Genomic DNA, 17132 nt, shown 5'->3' on the forward strand with positions numbered 1-17132 from the left:
TATATATATATATATATATATATATGTGTTTCTAGATATCAGTAACTTTCACTCATGGGGGGACCATCATTCAAAGCATAAGGAGATTTATGCCCATCCCTGCCAACCCTTTGATTGAATAAATTGGGGTCAATCTGCTTTTCAAAATAGGGAATTGCAGACACTAATTGCACTTTCACTGGTGTGATGTTCCTCCAGTCTCACCGCCGCATTCCCTAGTTTTTTCTTCTAGTGGAGCATGGGAGTCCTTACCACTTCTCAGTTGCTGGAGTGGTGGACAATGGAGGCTTCCTCCTGAGTAATTTTAAAAATTAAACTTAACATACATACTCATGGTTATACACATAGTAAGAAGAGAGCAAAGCTGGTTTTCGTCCTTCCATTTCCCCTGGATGTTTTTCCACAGATGGATGGCTGTCTGTTAGAGCAGATCCAGCCTACATGTGATCCTCCTCATTATTCCAGGTTTGAGATAACATTGTCCAGCTCCAATGGTTGTGTGCGGTAGGAGCTCCTCTTCTCATAAATTCTGGTTGCAGGAGATTTTTTCCTTGCTCTTACGGTTCATTTTTGGGGATTTTGTCTGCCTTGTAATACCGGCAACAGGACATTTGTATGCTGTTCGTATGGTTGAGCAAATGTTCCATGTCCTCCTCATAATTCCAGATGCAGGATGTCTCTTCCCTGCATTTACAGTTGAGTAAGTTATGATTTCTACTTGTAATACTGGTTACAGATATCACCCTGTTCTTATGGTTGGGTTGAGGCAACACTGTGACCCTGTAATTCTGGGTTTGGTTTGTTGTACTTTTTGGTTTTGGGAGTTTGTCCAGTTTCAGCCGAAAGCTAACTTCCTCTTCATAATTCCTATTGCTTGATGTTTACTTACAGTTGAGGTTGATAAATATATGTAACACGGTCCACATGCCCTAGCAACTATGTTTATGTTACAATTTTTTTTTAGCCTTTTTGATCCTCAACCTCCTAATGCTGAGGATGAGTTATGGAACCTCGTCTGTCCAGTTGAGGTTGTGTATGGGCATAGCTAGTTTGGTTTATATTTTACTCTGGATGCCCTCTCCAAACAAACTGCACTTGTGCACATCTTTTTCTCTGCTTGTATAGGATTCATTTCCTACTTCAATGACGAAGAGCATACCTGTTTCAGAAGTAGTGCAGTATCCCACGTGTGCTTCATTTTCATCTCGGAGCACACCCACTCATTCTCCACTTGGTTTCAATGTTGTTAGCCTAAGTCAGCCTCTCTACCTTTGCTGTTAAGATTGCATTGGAAGTTAACATTTTCTTACATTGGAAATGTATTTCCAATAGGTACTTACCTTCTTTCACACACTTCCCACCATTCCTTCCCTCTGCCAGTGTTCTTCTTTTAGAGCCTGTCAATTTTTGAAAATGAGGATTGAGCAGGAATAGCAGAGGGAATTAGTTGCATCAATATAGGTGGCATAATACTATTGGTAGAGAGTAGTTACATGATATTTACATGTACAAAAATGACAATAAATTGATGGGGTTTATAGACTGGTGCACTAAGCACTAAAATCTTTTAGCAATGCTATTTGATATCAGAAAATTCTTGATTGTTGGTAACACAACTACCTGTTGTAATAGCATTGCCATTAATTAGTTAATTGTTGATTTTTACATGTTCATAAATAAATGCAACTCAAATGTATAGAATAAAAGTACCAGCTGAGTTGGGCTAGCAGCTTTTAGTCAATATATTCATGCATACAAGCTGAAGCATTGTGTATTGTTTGGAAATCAAATATAATGTCTGTATTAAGATAATAATAAAAATTATTAGCACAAAGATTATATGTCATTAGACTATGTAATCTAACTCATCTTTGGGTTGTAGACCTGGATTAATTATTAAACAGTAAGTTATGAAAGAAAGAGAAAAAGACTTTCTGTGGGTGATGAACTTGTATGTTTTAAGTGAAGTTGTTTATTACAATGTATAGTTTCCTGACTTAAAATATATTTTTATGTGAATGTGTACAAATGTAAATCTCTACACTTTTGGTGTAAGAATGTTAGGCTGTAGTAATAAAGTTGGTGTGATTTGCATGCTAAGGTACATATTGCTGTGATAATATAACTTGTGTAATGTTCTTGAGCATTAATTTGATATGGTTTTATTGATGAATTTTGTTATAAACAATAAGCTAGAAATATACATTATTCAGTTATTTTAAACATTAGTAATGTAAAACATTTTTTCATAAGAGTAGCTTCATCTTATATGGTTGGTTTTATAGTAATGAGATTATTAGCATGTTTGAGTTAATTAGGATTTCCCACTTTTCCATTATAAGAACACGTTTTGCTTGAATATAGGCCAAAAGTTAAAACCATTGTTAAGTAGACTGATCTTCCTAGAAACATGTTTTGTTTAACAGATTAACAATTAACAATGACAAGATGTTGATTTTGTGATGTTTCATTGTCGTAAGTATGAAAATGCTTCATGTTAGTAGGTCTTGTATAGTTGTTTTTTGTGTTCTAGTTGGAATCTTGTGATATTTTTAAAGTTTTGTGTAGTTCATGGCCTTGTATGTGTTAAATACTGTAGAAAAAAAATGTATTGTTTCATATACTGTTAGTTACTTTATTAGTCTTTTTGACATAAGTTATTACATTGATAGCTTGAGAGAAATCATGCTAGTTTGGATTTTATTAATTTATAAAGCTCTAAACAGTGTCAAAGCAGTTGGGTTGGGCATGACTTAGTGGCTAGCATGCCAGCCTTTGAGTCTTAAAAAGAGTCTATAGTTCACATCCCATTGGATTACAAGAATGATGGATAAAATCCCAATATCAAATTAGAGTATTCCAAAAGTTATTGATGGGTGCTGTTGACTAGCGCCTTCCTTCTGGTCTATCAGTTCAAAATTAGGGATTTGTAATGCAAATAACCCTTGTGTTATTTTGTGCAAAAACTTGGAACAAGCAAACAAACAATGTCACAAAAAGCTTGTACTGATTGAAAGGAAGTTGAGATTCTGTTGTTGAGGCAAGAATTTTCACGGTGTTACAAAGCATTTTATGAAATTTTTAGCATGTATCACCACTGTAATGTAAATGCAATTTTATCTTTTATTTGAAATAACAGAATAAAACAAAACTATTGTTTCAGTGATTCCACAGTTTCTATACAAATTTTAGCAATGCCTTGTGAATGTAGATTAGAAATAGGATATTTGCTAAAAACAAACAAACAAATCTAAGTTTAGAATTGATGCTTAAATGACTGTTCTCCCCAAACAGTGATTACTAAACATGTTAATAATAATTGATTATACAATCACCATTACATGAAGTAACATCTAATCACTACTGAAGGTATTTTATACAGAGTAGTAAAATACTTGTTTGTGAAGATTCTACATTCAAAGAAGTAAAATCTTCTTTGTTGAAGTTAATGCTTTTTTTGTACATTAAATTGCAAATTATTTTTGCATGTTAGATTAATAATTAAGGAAGATTATGTTTATAGTCAAACTACATTTTATCTCTGTTTATTTTTATTATTTGTAATTTTAATATTCCTGCATAAGAGAACTAGCTTTAAAGTTAGATTAACATTTTACAATATTTATACTGTCCAACATTGTATGACTTAATTTACTGTCAAAGAAAGCAATTTTGTTTCTAATAATTTATTTTCAGGAATATTCTAACCTTTTCATTTTATTTTTTTACATTAGCTTTCATGTGTATGTAGAGAGTTGTTTGTATTTGTTGATATTTAACAAATTTTTGACTCCTTTTTGTATAATAGAAAATTCATGATGTACAACATTATATTATTTTCAATTTGTATTTGACTGACATGTTTTTGAAGTCTTTATTAGTGTTGTGTATTTTGTGTTATGTTCTAAATCTTATCTATTTTTTTTTTTAGTTTCAAGGTGCGTATTTATGTTTGTGATTAAGTAATTGGTGCTATGATGAATGGAATTAAGTATTGTGTTTTTCAGGATTTGAAAGCTGGGGTTATTTGTGAGAAGCTACAAAATGCTGATTCAAGGTGAGTCTGCTCTTGCCCAAGTGTTGAAAAACATCTCAGATTTTAACACACTGTGTATGGTTGGGAATTAAAGTGTACATGCCACAACCTTTTACAAAGTGCCATTCAACATAATATTATGTAATTGATGTCCCGCAGAATATGTTTCAATATCTTGAATATAATTACTGCAATTTTTGACCCTTCAGAAGCTAGTTAATACATTTTTCTGATCTAATGAAATGGTATGTTTATAGTTTGAATTTTTCAGAAAAACATTATTTGAAAACTTGGAAAAGCTTAATTTTAAGATGGAATCAATTTACAAATTGGCAAAGGTTATCAAGTTACATGGTGAAGTGAGGGCTAGAGAAGTTAACAGTTGGTTAAAAACAAATTCAGGTGGGACTGGTTGGAGAAAGAACTAGAAATTAAGTTTCTTGTTGGGAGTAAACCACAAGTAATGAAGCAAAACTGGGATATTTGATTAAAAAGGTTGATTTGCCAAGAAAAGCTTTCCTGACAATGTGCAACAAATTGATAAACCATGATTCACTCAGTTGATCTACAATTTTGACACATTAAACTTCTATGCACAGAATTTTCAAATATCAAACTAGGTTGGTCTAATCTACTGTAAAATTTAAAGCCATCATGTCTGTCTTTTACAAGAAAAAAAAGACAATTTCAGTCAAATTGGTAATGGATAGCATAATGACCTTTGTAATAAAATCCTGGCCCCTATCACCACAAACTTGTCTTCTAAGGACTCTCTAAAGATGATAGCAGATTAGCAGCTGAAATGTAAAATAAAAAGTAAATGGTAATTAGCAACTAATAAAAGAAATTCCTGAGTAACTAATGATTAATATAATGTGATCATGTAGGCTACTGACCATGATAGTGAATGAAGGCCTAATATACTTTTGTTCTAAACTTGATACTTCTACAATAAACGAGTGAAATATGATACAGGATTGTTTTAAACAAAGATTAAAAATTTGTTTTTGGAAAATCAAATTGTAGCCACAGAACTAATTGTAAATACCAATAGTTCAGTGATGTAAATTTCTATACATTTCAGTACTGTGGCTACACATTTATATTTTACAAGAAAACCACAGTTCACAAACTCTAACATGCTTGTACTGGTTCAGAAACTGAAGTATTACCTGCTTATGCTGAAATGTAGAGCCTACCAGTTAATTAAGCTCGTATCTTTGGTAATTTCTTACAATTGTTGTTCCTTTGAGAAAGGTACAAGTTGTCTGGCTAACTACAATGTAAGTCCTCAATATATTTATGAAGCTTTATAAAAAGCTGCATGAGATATGTACTTACAACTTTCTGTTGTATTCTGTTTATGAAAATGTTTATATTTTTAAATTTATTTATTGGTCTCAGCTACATTTAGGTTGAACTGAACAAACATTTTTACTATTAACTAGTGGATTAACTTGATATAGAGTTATATGGTCAAGAACTAGTATCTCCTTTTATTTAGACCATTAAGATAAAGCAATTATAATGCTGAGAATTTTGTAATACAACGAGCATTTTTACTGGTTTTCTGTCAGCGACTGCGAAGAATCAGACAGCTCGGAGGAGGAAGATTTGTGTCTTAAAGTGAAAAAAATAACTCTAAAGGTATCTATATTTTGTTGTTGTTTGTTTTACATATATGTTGATTAACAAAGCAAAGTTTGTAATTATCAAACTTCATATAACACATTGTTTCATTGATATTGCTTACTAGAAACCTTAGGTTTCAGACTTTGCTTATAGAATAAAATGTTTGGGAGCAAATATCTTATGTTGTAAGAAAATAAATATGTACAGTAGTATTCTAATTTCTAACTTTCTTGCTGACTAAGTAAGCTTCAGCTTATTGGTATATGTCAGAAAAACTAATCATCTAATCTAAATACATTTAAAGTATTCTAACTTCCACTTTCATACCATTATGGGCCTAGTGGGATTTAAATTCACTATCATATCAGTAATACTTGCTAATGTTTCATGTTAGAGTTCACTGTGCTTAAGTATTTTCTGGTTAATGTGGCTTTTATATAGTTCAGTTGTTTAAATATAAGACTATACTGTTTATTTATTTATTGTTTAAAATATTGTAATTATAAAAGTTATAAAACTAATTTTGTATTGCTAAAGAAAAACAACAAAATTTCACATCAGGCACAAAACATTGAAACATGAAAAACTGTCACTGATGCTTTACATAGTTAGAAAATATTCTGCATATTACAACTTGCACAAAGCCTTGCATTGCATATTGGTTAGGGCATTTGACTCATGGGTCATGGGATTGAATCCTATCACCAAACATGTTTGCCCTTTCAGCTGTAATATCAATCCTGTTATTCATTAGTAAAAGAGTAGCTCAGTAGATGGCAGTGGGTGATGTTGACTAGTTGTCTTCCTTCTAATCTATCACTTCAGAATTAAGGATGGCTAGTGCAGATAGCCCATGAGTAACTTTGCATAAAATTTAACAAACAAACCATTTTTACAGATAATTATTTCGTAATATGAAAGATGTCACTAAATTCAGCTCATTAATTAAAATCGAGAATATATTTATTTATTTTACATTAAAAGCAAAATTACTTTCTGCTTTATTTGTCAACTCTATAACAAATTAATGCCAAAGCTGTTTGATTTTGTTTTTAAACTAACAAAAAAACAAAATGATTGGATAATTTTTTAAACTAATGTTTGTATTTATAAATGTGTGTGTGCATATGTTGCTGCTGTTTGTTCTTAAAGGCATGGAATAGAATAAATTCTTGTATGTCATAACTTTTGCCTTTTACCTCTTTTTATGTCTGATAAGAATATCTTTTATAGGGTCGTGGATTAGGTGGCAAACCAAAAAATGAAAAAGGAATGAATTCATAAAAAGGTTTGTTGTTATAAAGGTAGCCATCTCTCACTGTATGCTCTTTTATTTTCCAAAATTTTCTAAAAAGGTTTAAAAAGTTTTTGGTGATGCTTTTTGTTATTTCTGTAATGCTACTTATCTAATTTTTTAGATAAATTGTATGTAATGACAATTAATCAAATTCCAGGTGTAGATAGATGTGGGTGAGTGCCATTAGAAATAAAAGATGTCTGTAGCAGACTAAGGCATTCATTTATTTATTTAATACACTTAATATTTAACATAAAATAGAGTTCACAGAAATGGGGATTAGACTAACAGATAAAACTTTTAAAAGTTGGACATTTTATTGAATACAGGAAGTGTATGTATATGGAAGAGTTTGTCTATATCATCCAAAGATAACACTAGATCAGATTTTATATTTAATTTTAACTTGTATATTTTATATATTAAGGTTAATCCAGCTCATACAACTTCTCATTTCAGTAAAGAGAGACAAAGAAAGTGTGTGTTTTTTTTTAGTCAAGTGGAGTTATCAGCTAATTTGAGGGGCATTATTCTGCCTCTTGATGTATAATGAGTTATAACATATCTAAAGAAATGGAAACAGATATAGGTTTTTGGATAAGATAATATTTTACTTGATATTTTTAGGTAGAATGCAAATGAGACTACCTAAAAACTTATCAAAAGCTTTGAAAGCACATAAAATTGTACAGTAGATATTCCATTCTGTTCAAATCACCTGTTGAGTATATCTCAAAGTAAGTTCAGAAGTCTTTATATGGCTTTATTTACTAAGAATACTCTTTACTAGCTTCAGTTAGTTTTCAGCTTTTAGTTGAACTCTTAAACAGAAGGCTAACAAAATATCTTCATGTCAGTAAGAATCTGCTTTAACACTGCACTCATCTTATTCATTAAAAGTAGTTCATTCAATCATTTCTTCACTTGCAAACTTAAAAAGCCTCATTTTCATTCCCAGTCTAGGAGGCACTTGTAACAGCTTCAGTAATGTGTACTTACACATATAAGGACAATTTTCTCAAACTGATACCAATTTTATATAGAAAAATGGCAGTTTAAAACACCACATTATTTTACTGCTATTTCTATTTTACTGTCAGAATATAAACCATCTTTATATCGCTCCTATCAAACTTAGTTTCTTTTCATGAAATGCTTTGTTATCAGAAAAGAACTTTCTAGAACAGTGTTTGGATGATGATGATGATGTGTCTGATTCTTTTTTTTTTGCTTGTTATAATAATATCTGTTGAAGGTTTTTGTGTGATTCTGTTTTCAATTCATTGTATGTATAGCTTCATTAATATAAATATATGTATATTTACATGATAGGTTGTTTATGTGGTATGAGCACTATCTTTCTGATATGGTACTTCCCTCCACTATATGCAGATTTTTTCTTTATGCATGCCACAAGCCTTCTGCTCCCCCCCTACTGGAATCAATTGATTTTAACAAGTCTCTCATGTAAATCATCAGGTATCACTTCCCCACCAAAAGGAGAGTGACATACTCAAGTGATGCATGTGACTCCCTTTATACACCTCTACCGAACTATCACTTCTTGTTTGGCAGTGCTTGTGCTTGAATGTGTTCCTTTTTGTTTGTTTAAAGTTTCATGTTCGTCTTTAGTATACTCACAAAGTGGTCTCATTTATTTTCACTTCTAGTTTCTATTACGACTGTTTCTTAACTTCACTTTAATCTCAGTTTATTACAGTCTCATTGCTCTTCCTCATGAATTTTGAAGCTCATGTTACCACTTCAGAGGTCACACCTTTGACTATTGCTATGTCTCAGGCCTCAGGTGCGGGCAACCTGGCGGGGGAGTTATCCGCGTTTATTGACCAAGAGATTAAAAGTTACAGGGGTCAACCTTTGTCTTTGGACCTCACCCATTTCCTCCCAAATGAGCTGAGCTTGTTCAGGTAGACGAGGACTTGGATCACCTATTTCCACCTCCTGATTTTGCCATGCCTTCACATGAGGAATCAGTTAGGCTTAATATGGTCTTTTTGGATCTCATTTTTCAAGTATGTGATGTTTTATCCCTTTCCATTGTCCTTACCATGTTAATGCATTCCTTTCGAATTTGTCACCCCCCCCCCCCACCCCCAGACAGCCTACTCTTCCAGACCGGGATATTAATGTGGTCCTCCACTCCCTCAATTTACCTCCATTTGAACAACTTTCCTCATTTTCCATGTTTCATCTATAACTTAAAATGTATTTTTTTTTCTCCTCTTAGCTCTTCACCCCTTTGATTGGGATCCCTCATCCTACATCCACATGGATGTTGGTACCTCATGGCTGGGTTTTTGGATTTAGCATAGAACCAATAAACATAAGTCTCCACACATATTTATGGTTGTCTATATTCCTCCATCGATCATACTCCTGTATTGTGGGTCACAGTTGAGGTAAAGGGGATGGTTCCAGTCAGTTTCATTGTTAGTGGAGTTGATTTATATTATGTAGACATCCTTTTGATACCAGATGTCAGGTCCCCGGATCAATAAATTAAAGCTAACACGTGTCATGCTCAGGAGTCGGAGTGGTTCTTGATTCCCCCTTGTTTCTGGAACTTCAGGTGAAGACGGTATGATCCTCATCCTACCACCGCATGAATGTCTGTTCCCAGTGGCATGGGTTTTGGATGTAGTTGTTTTACTGAGTACGGTCTGTCATGCCCTAGCCACTCTACACCTATGGGCACATCCATTGTTTTACCCACTTTTATACTTTGTGGGATTAAGTTACATATATATATATATTTACATGGTTAGGATCACTATCCTGCCACAGTTCTCTCCAACTTGGATGTGCACCACTCTTTTTCTACCCTTATCTACTACGCATTTCATGGATGGGTGAAGAGCATACCTGGTTCAGAAGTGGTGCAGTTCCTGTCATCACATCTTCGGATCTGACTCTCATTTCCAGGGACATTCTTCAGACACTTTTGGGGGGTACTTCTGTCATTTCCTTGCACCGGTCCTACCACCTAATCAATGTGGGATTCTAGCTAATCTTGTGAGAGGAGGGAAGTACCTATTGAAAATACATTTTCAGTATAGGAAAATTATAGTTTTTGGTTATTAAGTTTATCTTTATTAATTTTACAGATTAGAAAAAAAACAACCCAGGCAACAAGATGACACAAAGACAAATAGGAAACTGAAATATATGACTAGTCAGCTTTGCTCTCTGTAGCTATGGCTATTGCTTTTCCTGGGGATATTATGGAACAGTAAAGTGACAGTTGTGTGGATGCAATGTTCTGGAGATGTGGGTCTTTTTTTCTTTTGTGGACCATTTTTTTCTTAAAAAAACATTTTCTATATAAATTTTGTATTTGACTATAGAGCAAATACATTGTATAATTTCATTTGTACTTGTTCCAGTGGGAGGTGTAAAACTGTATTTACATTTGAACTCCTTGTTTTATGTTTTTTCAAGAGGTATTTCCTTGTTGCTTAAATTTTTATACAAAGTAACTTGGCTGTTTATTTTACTGATAATTTTTCCTGATGATTTTGGTGCAATTAAAAAAAATATATATATACCAATTTTACACTGAAAGCTTTTGGTATGTGTCAATTAATAGGCAATGTTAAGAATCTTCGGCAGTTATTTTGCTTTAATATTAATCTCATTTTTTAGTGTGAATCTAGTGATTGCATAACTTAAACATAATTTAGAGATTGATTTGTGTTACAAAAATTATACACCACAAGATCAGAAATGTACATAAAATTTCTTGTATTCATTATCATATGATCATTTATTTATATAAAAATAAGGATAAATAATAGAATACCAATTAACCATATTGTGTTAGCAAGGAAGATCGATTGTCAGAATAAATGAGACATCACTTTGATATAGTAGTAAGAATGAAGATTCACGGTTTGGATGTGAAGCTAATACAATATATTTATAAGAGACTAAGGGTTTCGTATTTAAGTTTCCAAATGACAGAAAATGAACATGAAAGAGATAATGGATTTCATATAACGTGTTTAAGATGTAGAAATCAAGTATGGACTTGTTAGCTTTGAATAGTAATGTTTTATTCCTAAATAAAATTGCATTCATTTATATTGTAAAAAACATTTTAGTTTTAATATTTATGTGCACCTAGTTGTGTGAGCCACAAAGTAGTGTGAATGTTTGTGCTGAGTGATAATTTTTTCCTCTTGGTAATTGACTCAGTTCCTGAAATTACATCTGAATACTTCACCATTATTTCAGGTTGTCTTCTAATTGATATGCAGCACATAAATGTGTTTATTGTGTTTTTTTAAGTGGTTTCCCTTCCTATTGCATAAAAAAATAACAATGAGATTAACCAAAAAGAGGATTAACAGTAATATGTAACTGAATTGTCATTTTTGGCTTGTCTTGGCACTCAAGTGTATAAAGAAATTGTGGCTTAAGCTATGATTGTGTGAAAAAGCTTGCTGAAAATGTTTTATTATGCTATTAGTAATATTTAATATTGTTTCTAAATGGTTGAATAATTGTTATTTATTTGTTTATATATCGAAAATTAGTTATAAAAATCAAAATACTCTACAGATATATCTTGTACTTGTTTCACAAGTAATAGATATGTTATTCTTTATAATTATAAAAATCACTTTGATTGTTATATAACCAAGTGAAATAAACACTATAAAACTAGTGTGTAATAGCTAAGTTATAATTTGTGATACTTTCTTTACTTGGCTAGCAACTCAAAGAACCAGTTTGAGTTAGTAGCAAGTGTGGAATACTCAAATATGGGTGGCAGAGTGTAGTCGGAAAAAAAGCTTAAAAGTTCTATTCATTTGTTGTTGAAGTTAAAAAATAATATCAGAGGTCAGGCTTATGTTTTAAAAATTGTGTATTGCATTATTTCAAAGTACAATGTTCTAGGAAATACGTAAACATTGTATATTTACAATCTCATAATTTTTAACTCAAAAATATTATAGAATATATATATATTTTATAATTTTGTAACATTTATTTAGTGTAATTCACAAAGAAAAATGAAAAAAAAAAGTTCTCAGGTGGCCCACCTGTAAAAAAAACAAAAAAAACTGATTTTTCAGAATTGTTCTGCCTATCCCAAATTTTAGGTTTTTTTGCTTAAGAAAATTTCATTTCTTGAGAAGTTAGTTATCCATGTCTTGTTTCTCACATGTTTGTTTCCACCTATTTTCTGATATGACTACATGATTCCTTCCCACCCTTTTATGATATGACATCTGTTGTCTGAACAACTAATAATGAAGGACAGCTTTTAAAATAGCTGTAGGAAACATCAAGATATGATTGTATAGAGGATGTTATAAATTATTTATGTAAATCTATAGTAAATAAAGTCGTTAAAGCAGTAATTTATAGTTTTATGGAAAAGTGACTAGACAAGATCCTGCAAAGATAGGCAAAGGAACCTAATGGAAAGTTTAGAAGACGAGGAAAAAAACATTGATCTGCTAATTCTTTTTATGGTTTCTTTACACATTATTTTGTGTCCCTAAGAATATGTTTTTGTTAAATTATGTTGTTTGAAAACTACAAAACTTTTCTTCTCTGACAAGACACCAGATAAGCTTAAATTTAGGTGTACTGAATATACAATTTAGTATAATAAAATAAAAACATTTATGCACCACACCAAATGCACAGACTTTACTTACATCTTAATTTTTGCATAAAATAATAAATAATTTTTGTTTTTTGTTTAAGTGTGACGCTTAATATGAAGTAATTCTTGAATCAGTCCTGAATAAATGTTTTTTTATTATGTTTGAAGATAATAAACTAAAAAATGAGAAATCCTTTCTTAAGTAATGTTATATTACTCTTACAAGTTTCATTTATTAGTTCTTTACTTTAAATAGATATAGAATAATATTTGGAATTCTGTCAAGGTTCATAGAACTGTACAGTGGAAATAATTTGTTGGACTTCAACGAGAATGTTTTTTTTTTTTTGTAGATGTTGCTGAAAAGTTAATAAAAGTGTGATAGACCATTTATGTTATTTGTATTATTCAAAGTTTTAGTTTCCTTTCATTATTATTCATTAAAATATTACCATTAAATCACATTAGTAAAGATACACATGCCAGACGTTGAATTTTTTTATTGGCCTCATGTAAACGTTCAATTTATGTCATTCATCGTCACTAAGGCAGTAACAAGAGAGAAAATAGTACAATTAGGATTTTATCAGGTATTTTAAGTGTGACTTACCAACCTCTTAGATCACTTATATTTTTATTGTTTAATGAATTGTGTTACCTTTGTGCGTGGGGGCGGGGGGGGGACAGATATAGGATTTAATTTTTAAGATTTTAAAATTATCTCTAAATTGTGACCTTTACTGACATAAACGTGTTATTATTATTATTAATATTATTGATGAGCGGGGTAGCTATATTATCTTGTACCGAAATAAATATCTGCAATAAAATAGTTATTATAAACAATGATTTACAAGCAAAAATTTCACAAACATACATGCAATATAAAGTCTTCCTTTTAATCTGGAACTTCTTCGATATCTTTATCGAGGGCTCACGATGAGCGAGGTGGCGTAGGTATATTTCTCTTACCGGAATCTAGCTAGCCCTGTAGTCTTCACTGTTCATACGCCAATTAGGGATCGAGTTTCCACTGATGACGTTAGGTAATGTTTTCCTAAAAGTACTAATGTCCAATGTGAATCCACTGAAGTTGAATGGTTTGTAATGTTCGAAATTTCTAAACGTTCCTGATTAATATATTTTAAAGTTCCCGATTAATAAGCGTTAATCATAGTGATAGCTTATGAAGTTTATAGCAAACCAATAATAGATACTGTTTTTGGCGCAGCGCGTTGGTAATATTAATAGGCGTGTGGAGAGTTTCTTGAAATTTCAGTTTACGTAACAATACTGACGCTAACACTAGCGTTTACGAACACATATATTGTTGATTCTTACACTCGAGAATCTTTTACAACTTTATAAAATAGGCTGGAGTTTCGCAATATATGATTAACAGTGTAAGTTATGTACATTTGTAAATACGAATTCAACTAAAAAAACAATGACATTAAAATAAATATATAATAATAAATCCTTCACACCGCTCAAATAAAAAAACCCATAAAATATTACTGCTTGTAGATTAGGCAGTTATTATTTATTATAAGGTAAAAGTATCAACTCCAATATTTAAATAAAGAATAGAATGGATGCATATATTATTAATAATTCTACCATTAGGTTTATGTAAAAATGACTGATTTTGCTATTATGAATGTGAAAACCTTAAAAGAACAATTTAAGATTTAAAAATTTTAAATGCTAATTTTATTAGAAACAAACTAGATTCTACCTTCTTTGTAATATTCATCAAAAAATGTTTACGTAACATGACCAGCCTTAGGCACTAATTTCATGAACTGCTATAATATGTAGATGTACTTTAGATATACAGCATGTTTGTTTGTAATTAAGCATAAAGCTACACAATGGGCTATCTGTGCTCTACCCACCACAAGTATCGAAACCCGGTTTGTAGCGTTGTAAGTCCGCAGACATACTGCTGTGCCACTGGGGGCTACAGTATGTTTCAGAAATAACTTCCATATTTTGAGGCCAGGTGGTTAGAGAGCTCGACTCGCAATCTGCGGGTCGCGGATTCGAATCCCTGTCCCACCAAACATGCTCGCCCTTTCAGCCGTGAGGGCGTTATAATGTGACAGTCAATCACACTATTAATTGGTAAAAGAGTAGCCCAAGAGTTGGCGGTGGGTGGTGATAACTAGCTGCCTTTCCTCTAGTCTTACACTGCTAAATTAGGGACGGCTAGCGCAAATAGCCCTCGTTTAGCTTTGCGCAAAATTCAAACACAAACAAACCATATTTTGAACTTTAACAAAACCAAAAAGAAACTTTGTAAACGTTCCGATTTGACTATAGGGTTTATGATAGAATACAAATAAATGTAATACGTACAATTAATTTATAATTATAGCTTATTTAATTACAAGTATTTACAAAACATTAAAAACGCGAAAAATTAGCTTTGATGATAATTAAATTTGCTTATTAAACGGTCTGTGGAACTTAATCAGACTGTCAAACCCCGGTAATGAACGAAGAGCTTGTTAAGCAGTGACTTGTGGGAAATTAAAGATAGACCTTAAATTATTTTGAATCTAAAATAGACAAATTAAGAAGAAACAAACAACTTTAGCTAATTTCAGGCCTAATGGTTTCTAAAGCTTCGCACCATAAAGTTTTGTATGTAGTCGTATACCATGCATTTTCTAATTTCTCATTTTAATATAGAATTTAAATATTTGTTTCATTTATTCTGAGTTTATGCAGGTCAGAACACATGGTTCAGAAAACTATTAAGTTGGCTTCGTTGTTGTTATTATTTTTCTTTTGTTGTTATCTAGATTATAAAATATTGATACTAGCAGTTTCCTTCATTGGTTGAGTAATGATACCTAAAAGTTACGGACTCCTCTATGTTGAATGAGAATGATCTGTCACGTAGGTAGTGCTAGTCACTGTGGGTAAATCTGATGTTTTCTGATGTACACATTTATATCCAATCTATTTATTTCTTGGCTTATACTCTATCAGTTTAGCTAAATCCAGTATTACTTCATTATTTATTCTACCAACCCTCCCATTATGCCTAATACTATTTGTGAAAATCAGTTTAACCTGATAATACCACAGAATACATAAGAATGATAAATTTTGGTGCATTTTTCTGTTTTTGCTAAAATGCGTATTGTGCTTACTTGGACTAAGTTAAGTACAAAGGTGGACAGTGGAAATGTGAAACTGTACATATCATAACTCTGAATTTACTATGTGTATCTTCACAGAATTTGATAAACGTTTAGTAACCATTACAAGCCATTGAAAACACACACAGAAATCATAATTCTTAAATCTTAATAAAGTATTTCTACTAAAGATTTGTCTATAAATTTCCAAAGCCTTTGCTTCATGAATTTAGTCTGCCATGGTCAGGTGGTTAGGGCGCTCCACTCGCAATATGATGGTCGCGGGTTCGAATCGCCATCCCACCAAACATGATCGCTCTCTCAGCCGTGGGGGGCGTTATGATATGACGGTCAATCCCACTATTCTTTGGTAAACGAGTCACCCAAGAGTTGGTGATGATTAGCTGCCTTCCTTCTAGTTTTTCACTGATTTGCGCGAAATTCATAACAAACCAAACAAACAAACTTCACGAATCTGTGTGCAAGGTGATTTTCATGCTAAGATAAAAATACTTCTTGGCATTTTACAGTTTTCATATTTCATTTGCATAACCTCAAGAACCCTTTAAATGAATATTATTATTGTTTTATAAAATTAATTTTAGTGAACTCATCATTGTAGAGTAAAACAAAAAATTAATAATATCATTTGTTTATTCTAGGATGACTGCAGATTGTAATTGACAGTTACAGTTATATCTTTCTTCTAACATCTTCGAATTTTTTCACATTTTCTTTCTTTTAATTTTATGGGTTTATTATTATACTTTTGGTCCCTATCTATATGTGAAAAGTAATAAATCGTAATTTAATGCTACTGATCGAGCTTTGGTTAAACATGATCATGTTACAGCCAAGCATGTACTTCAAACTTGAATTACAGGTCAAATGAGCTTTCTACCTAACCTAAGAAATTTCTAACTTTTTACATTTTAGTTACTTTGTTAGAAATATAAAAGGAAGTAAAAAAAAACACATAAAAATGAAGAAATTTATCACTTATATCTTGGCTCACGTCTTTTGCACTCATTTCTGTAGCACAATAAATATAATTTTTTCTCACTAGGTTAGTTTTTAAATGAGATTCCATGTAGCATCAAATATGCATTTTATTGCACAAAAATACATCAGGCACTAGAACAGAATATGCATAAACTACTATATTGTAACTGGTTTTCTAACTAAGCTATAAATAGGTCGAAAATTTTATTAGTTTCTCAGAGTTGAACAACAATGATCACAGACAATCTAAAGTGAACTGTCTATGTGTGCCTGCCAAAAAAAGAGTTAACTGTAAAAAGGTTTTTATATTCGTTATAAAATGTACATCAAATAAGACACATGGTATGATCTTGATAGCTATTGTTACGTCTCTGT

General features: G+C 31.8%; 1 protein-coding gene across 3 annotated transcripts in view; it reads left to right on the forward strand.

Annotated features, from left to right (window-relative positions):
* LOC106468610 (cytosolic carboxypeptidase 2-like) overlaps positions 1 to 12541 on the forward strand; it is a 69340-nt gene extending 56799 nt beyond the window's left edge. For all 3 annotated transcript variants that reach the window (XM_022396957.1, XM_022396958.1, XM_022396959.1), the window contains 4 exons: positions 4008 to 4057; positions 5614 to 5683; positions 6902 to 6956; positions 10091 to 12541. In XM_022396957.1, coding sequence (XP_022252665.1) covers positions 4008 to 4057; positions 5614 to 5683; positions 6902 to 6952 — 171 coding nt within the window. In that variant the 3' untranslated portion in view covers positions 6953 to 6956; positions 10091 to 12541. The remainder of the gene's footprint in view (positions 1 to 4007; positions 4058 to 5613; positions 5684 to 6901; positions 6957 to 10090) is intronic.
* Positions 12542 to 17132: the final 4591 nt, after the last annotated feature.

Source organism: Limulus polyphemus, unplaced genomic scaffold, assembly GCF_000517525.1.
Source record: "Limulus polyphemus unplaced genomic scaffold, Limulus_polyphemus-2.1.2 Scaffold3077, whole genome shotgun sequence".
Classification (NCBI taxonomy): Eukaryota; Metazoa; Arthropoda; class Merostomata; order Xiphosura; family Limulidae; genus Limulus; species Limulus polyphemus.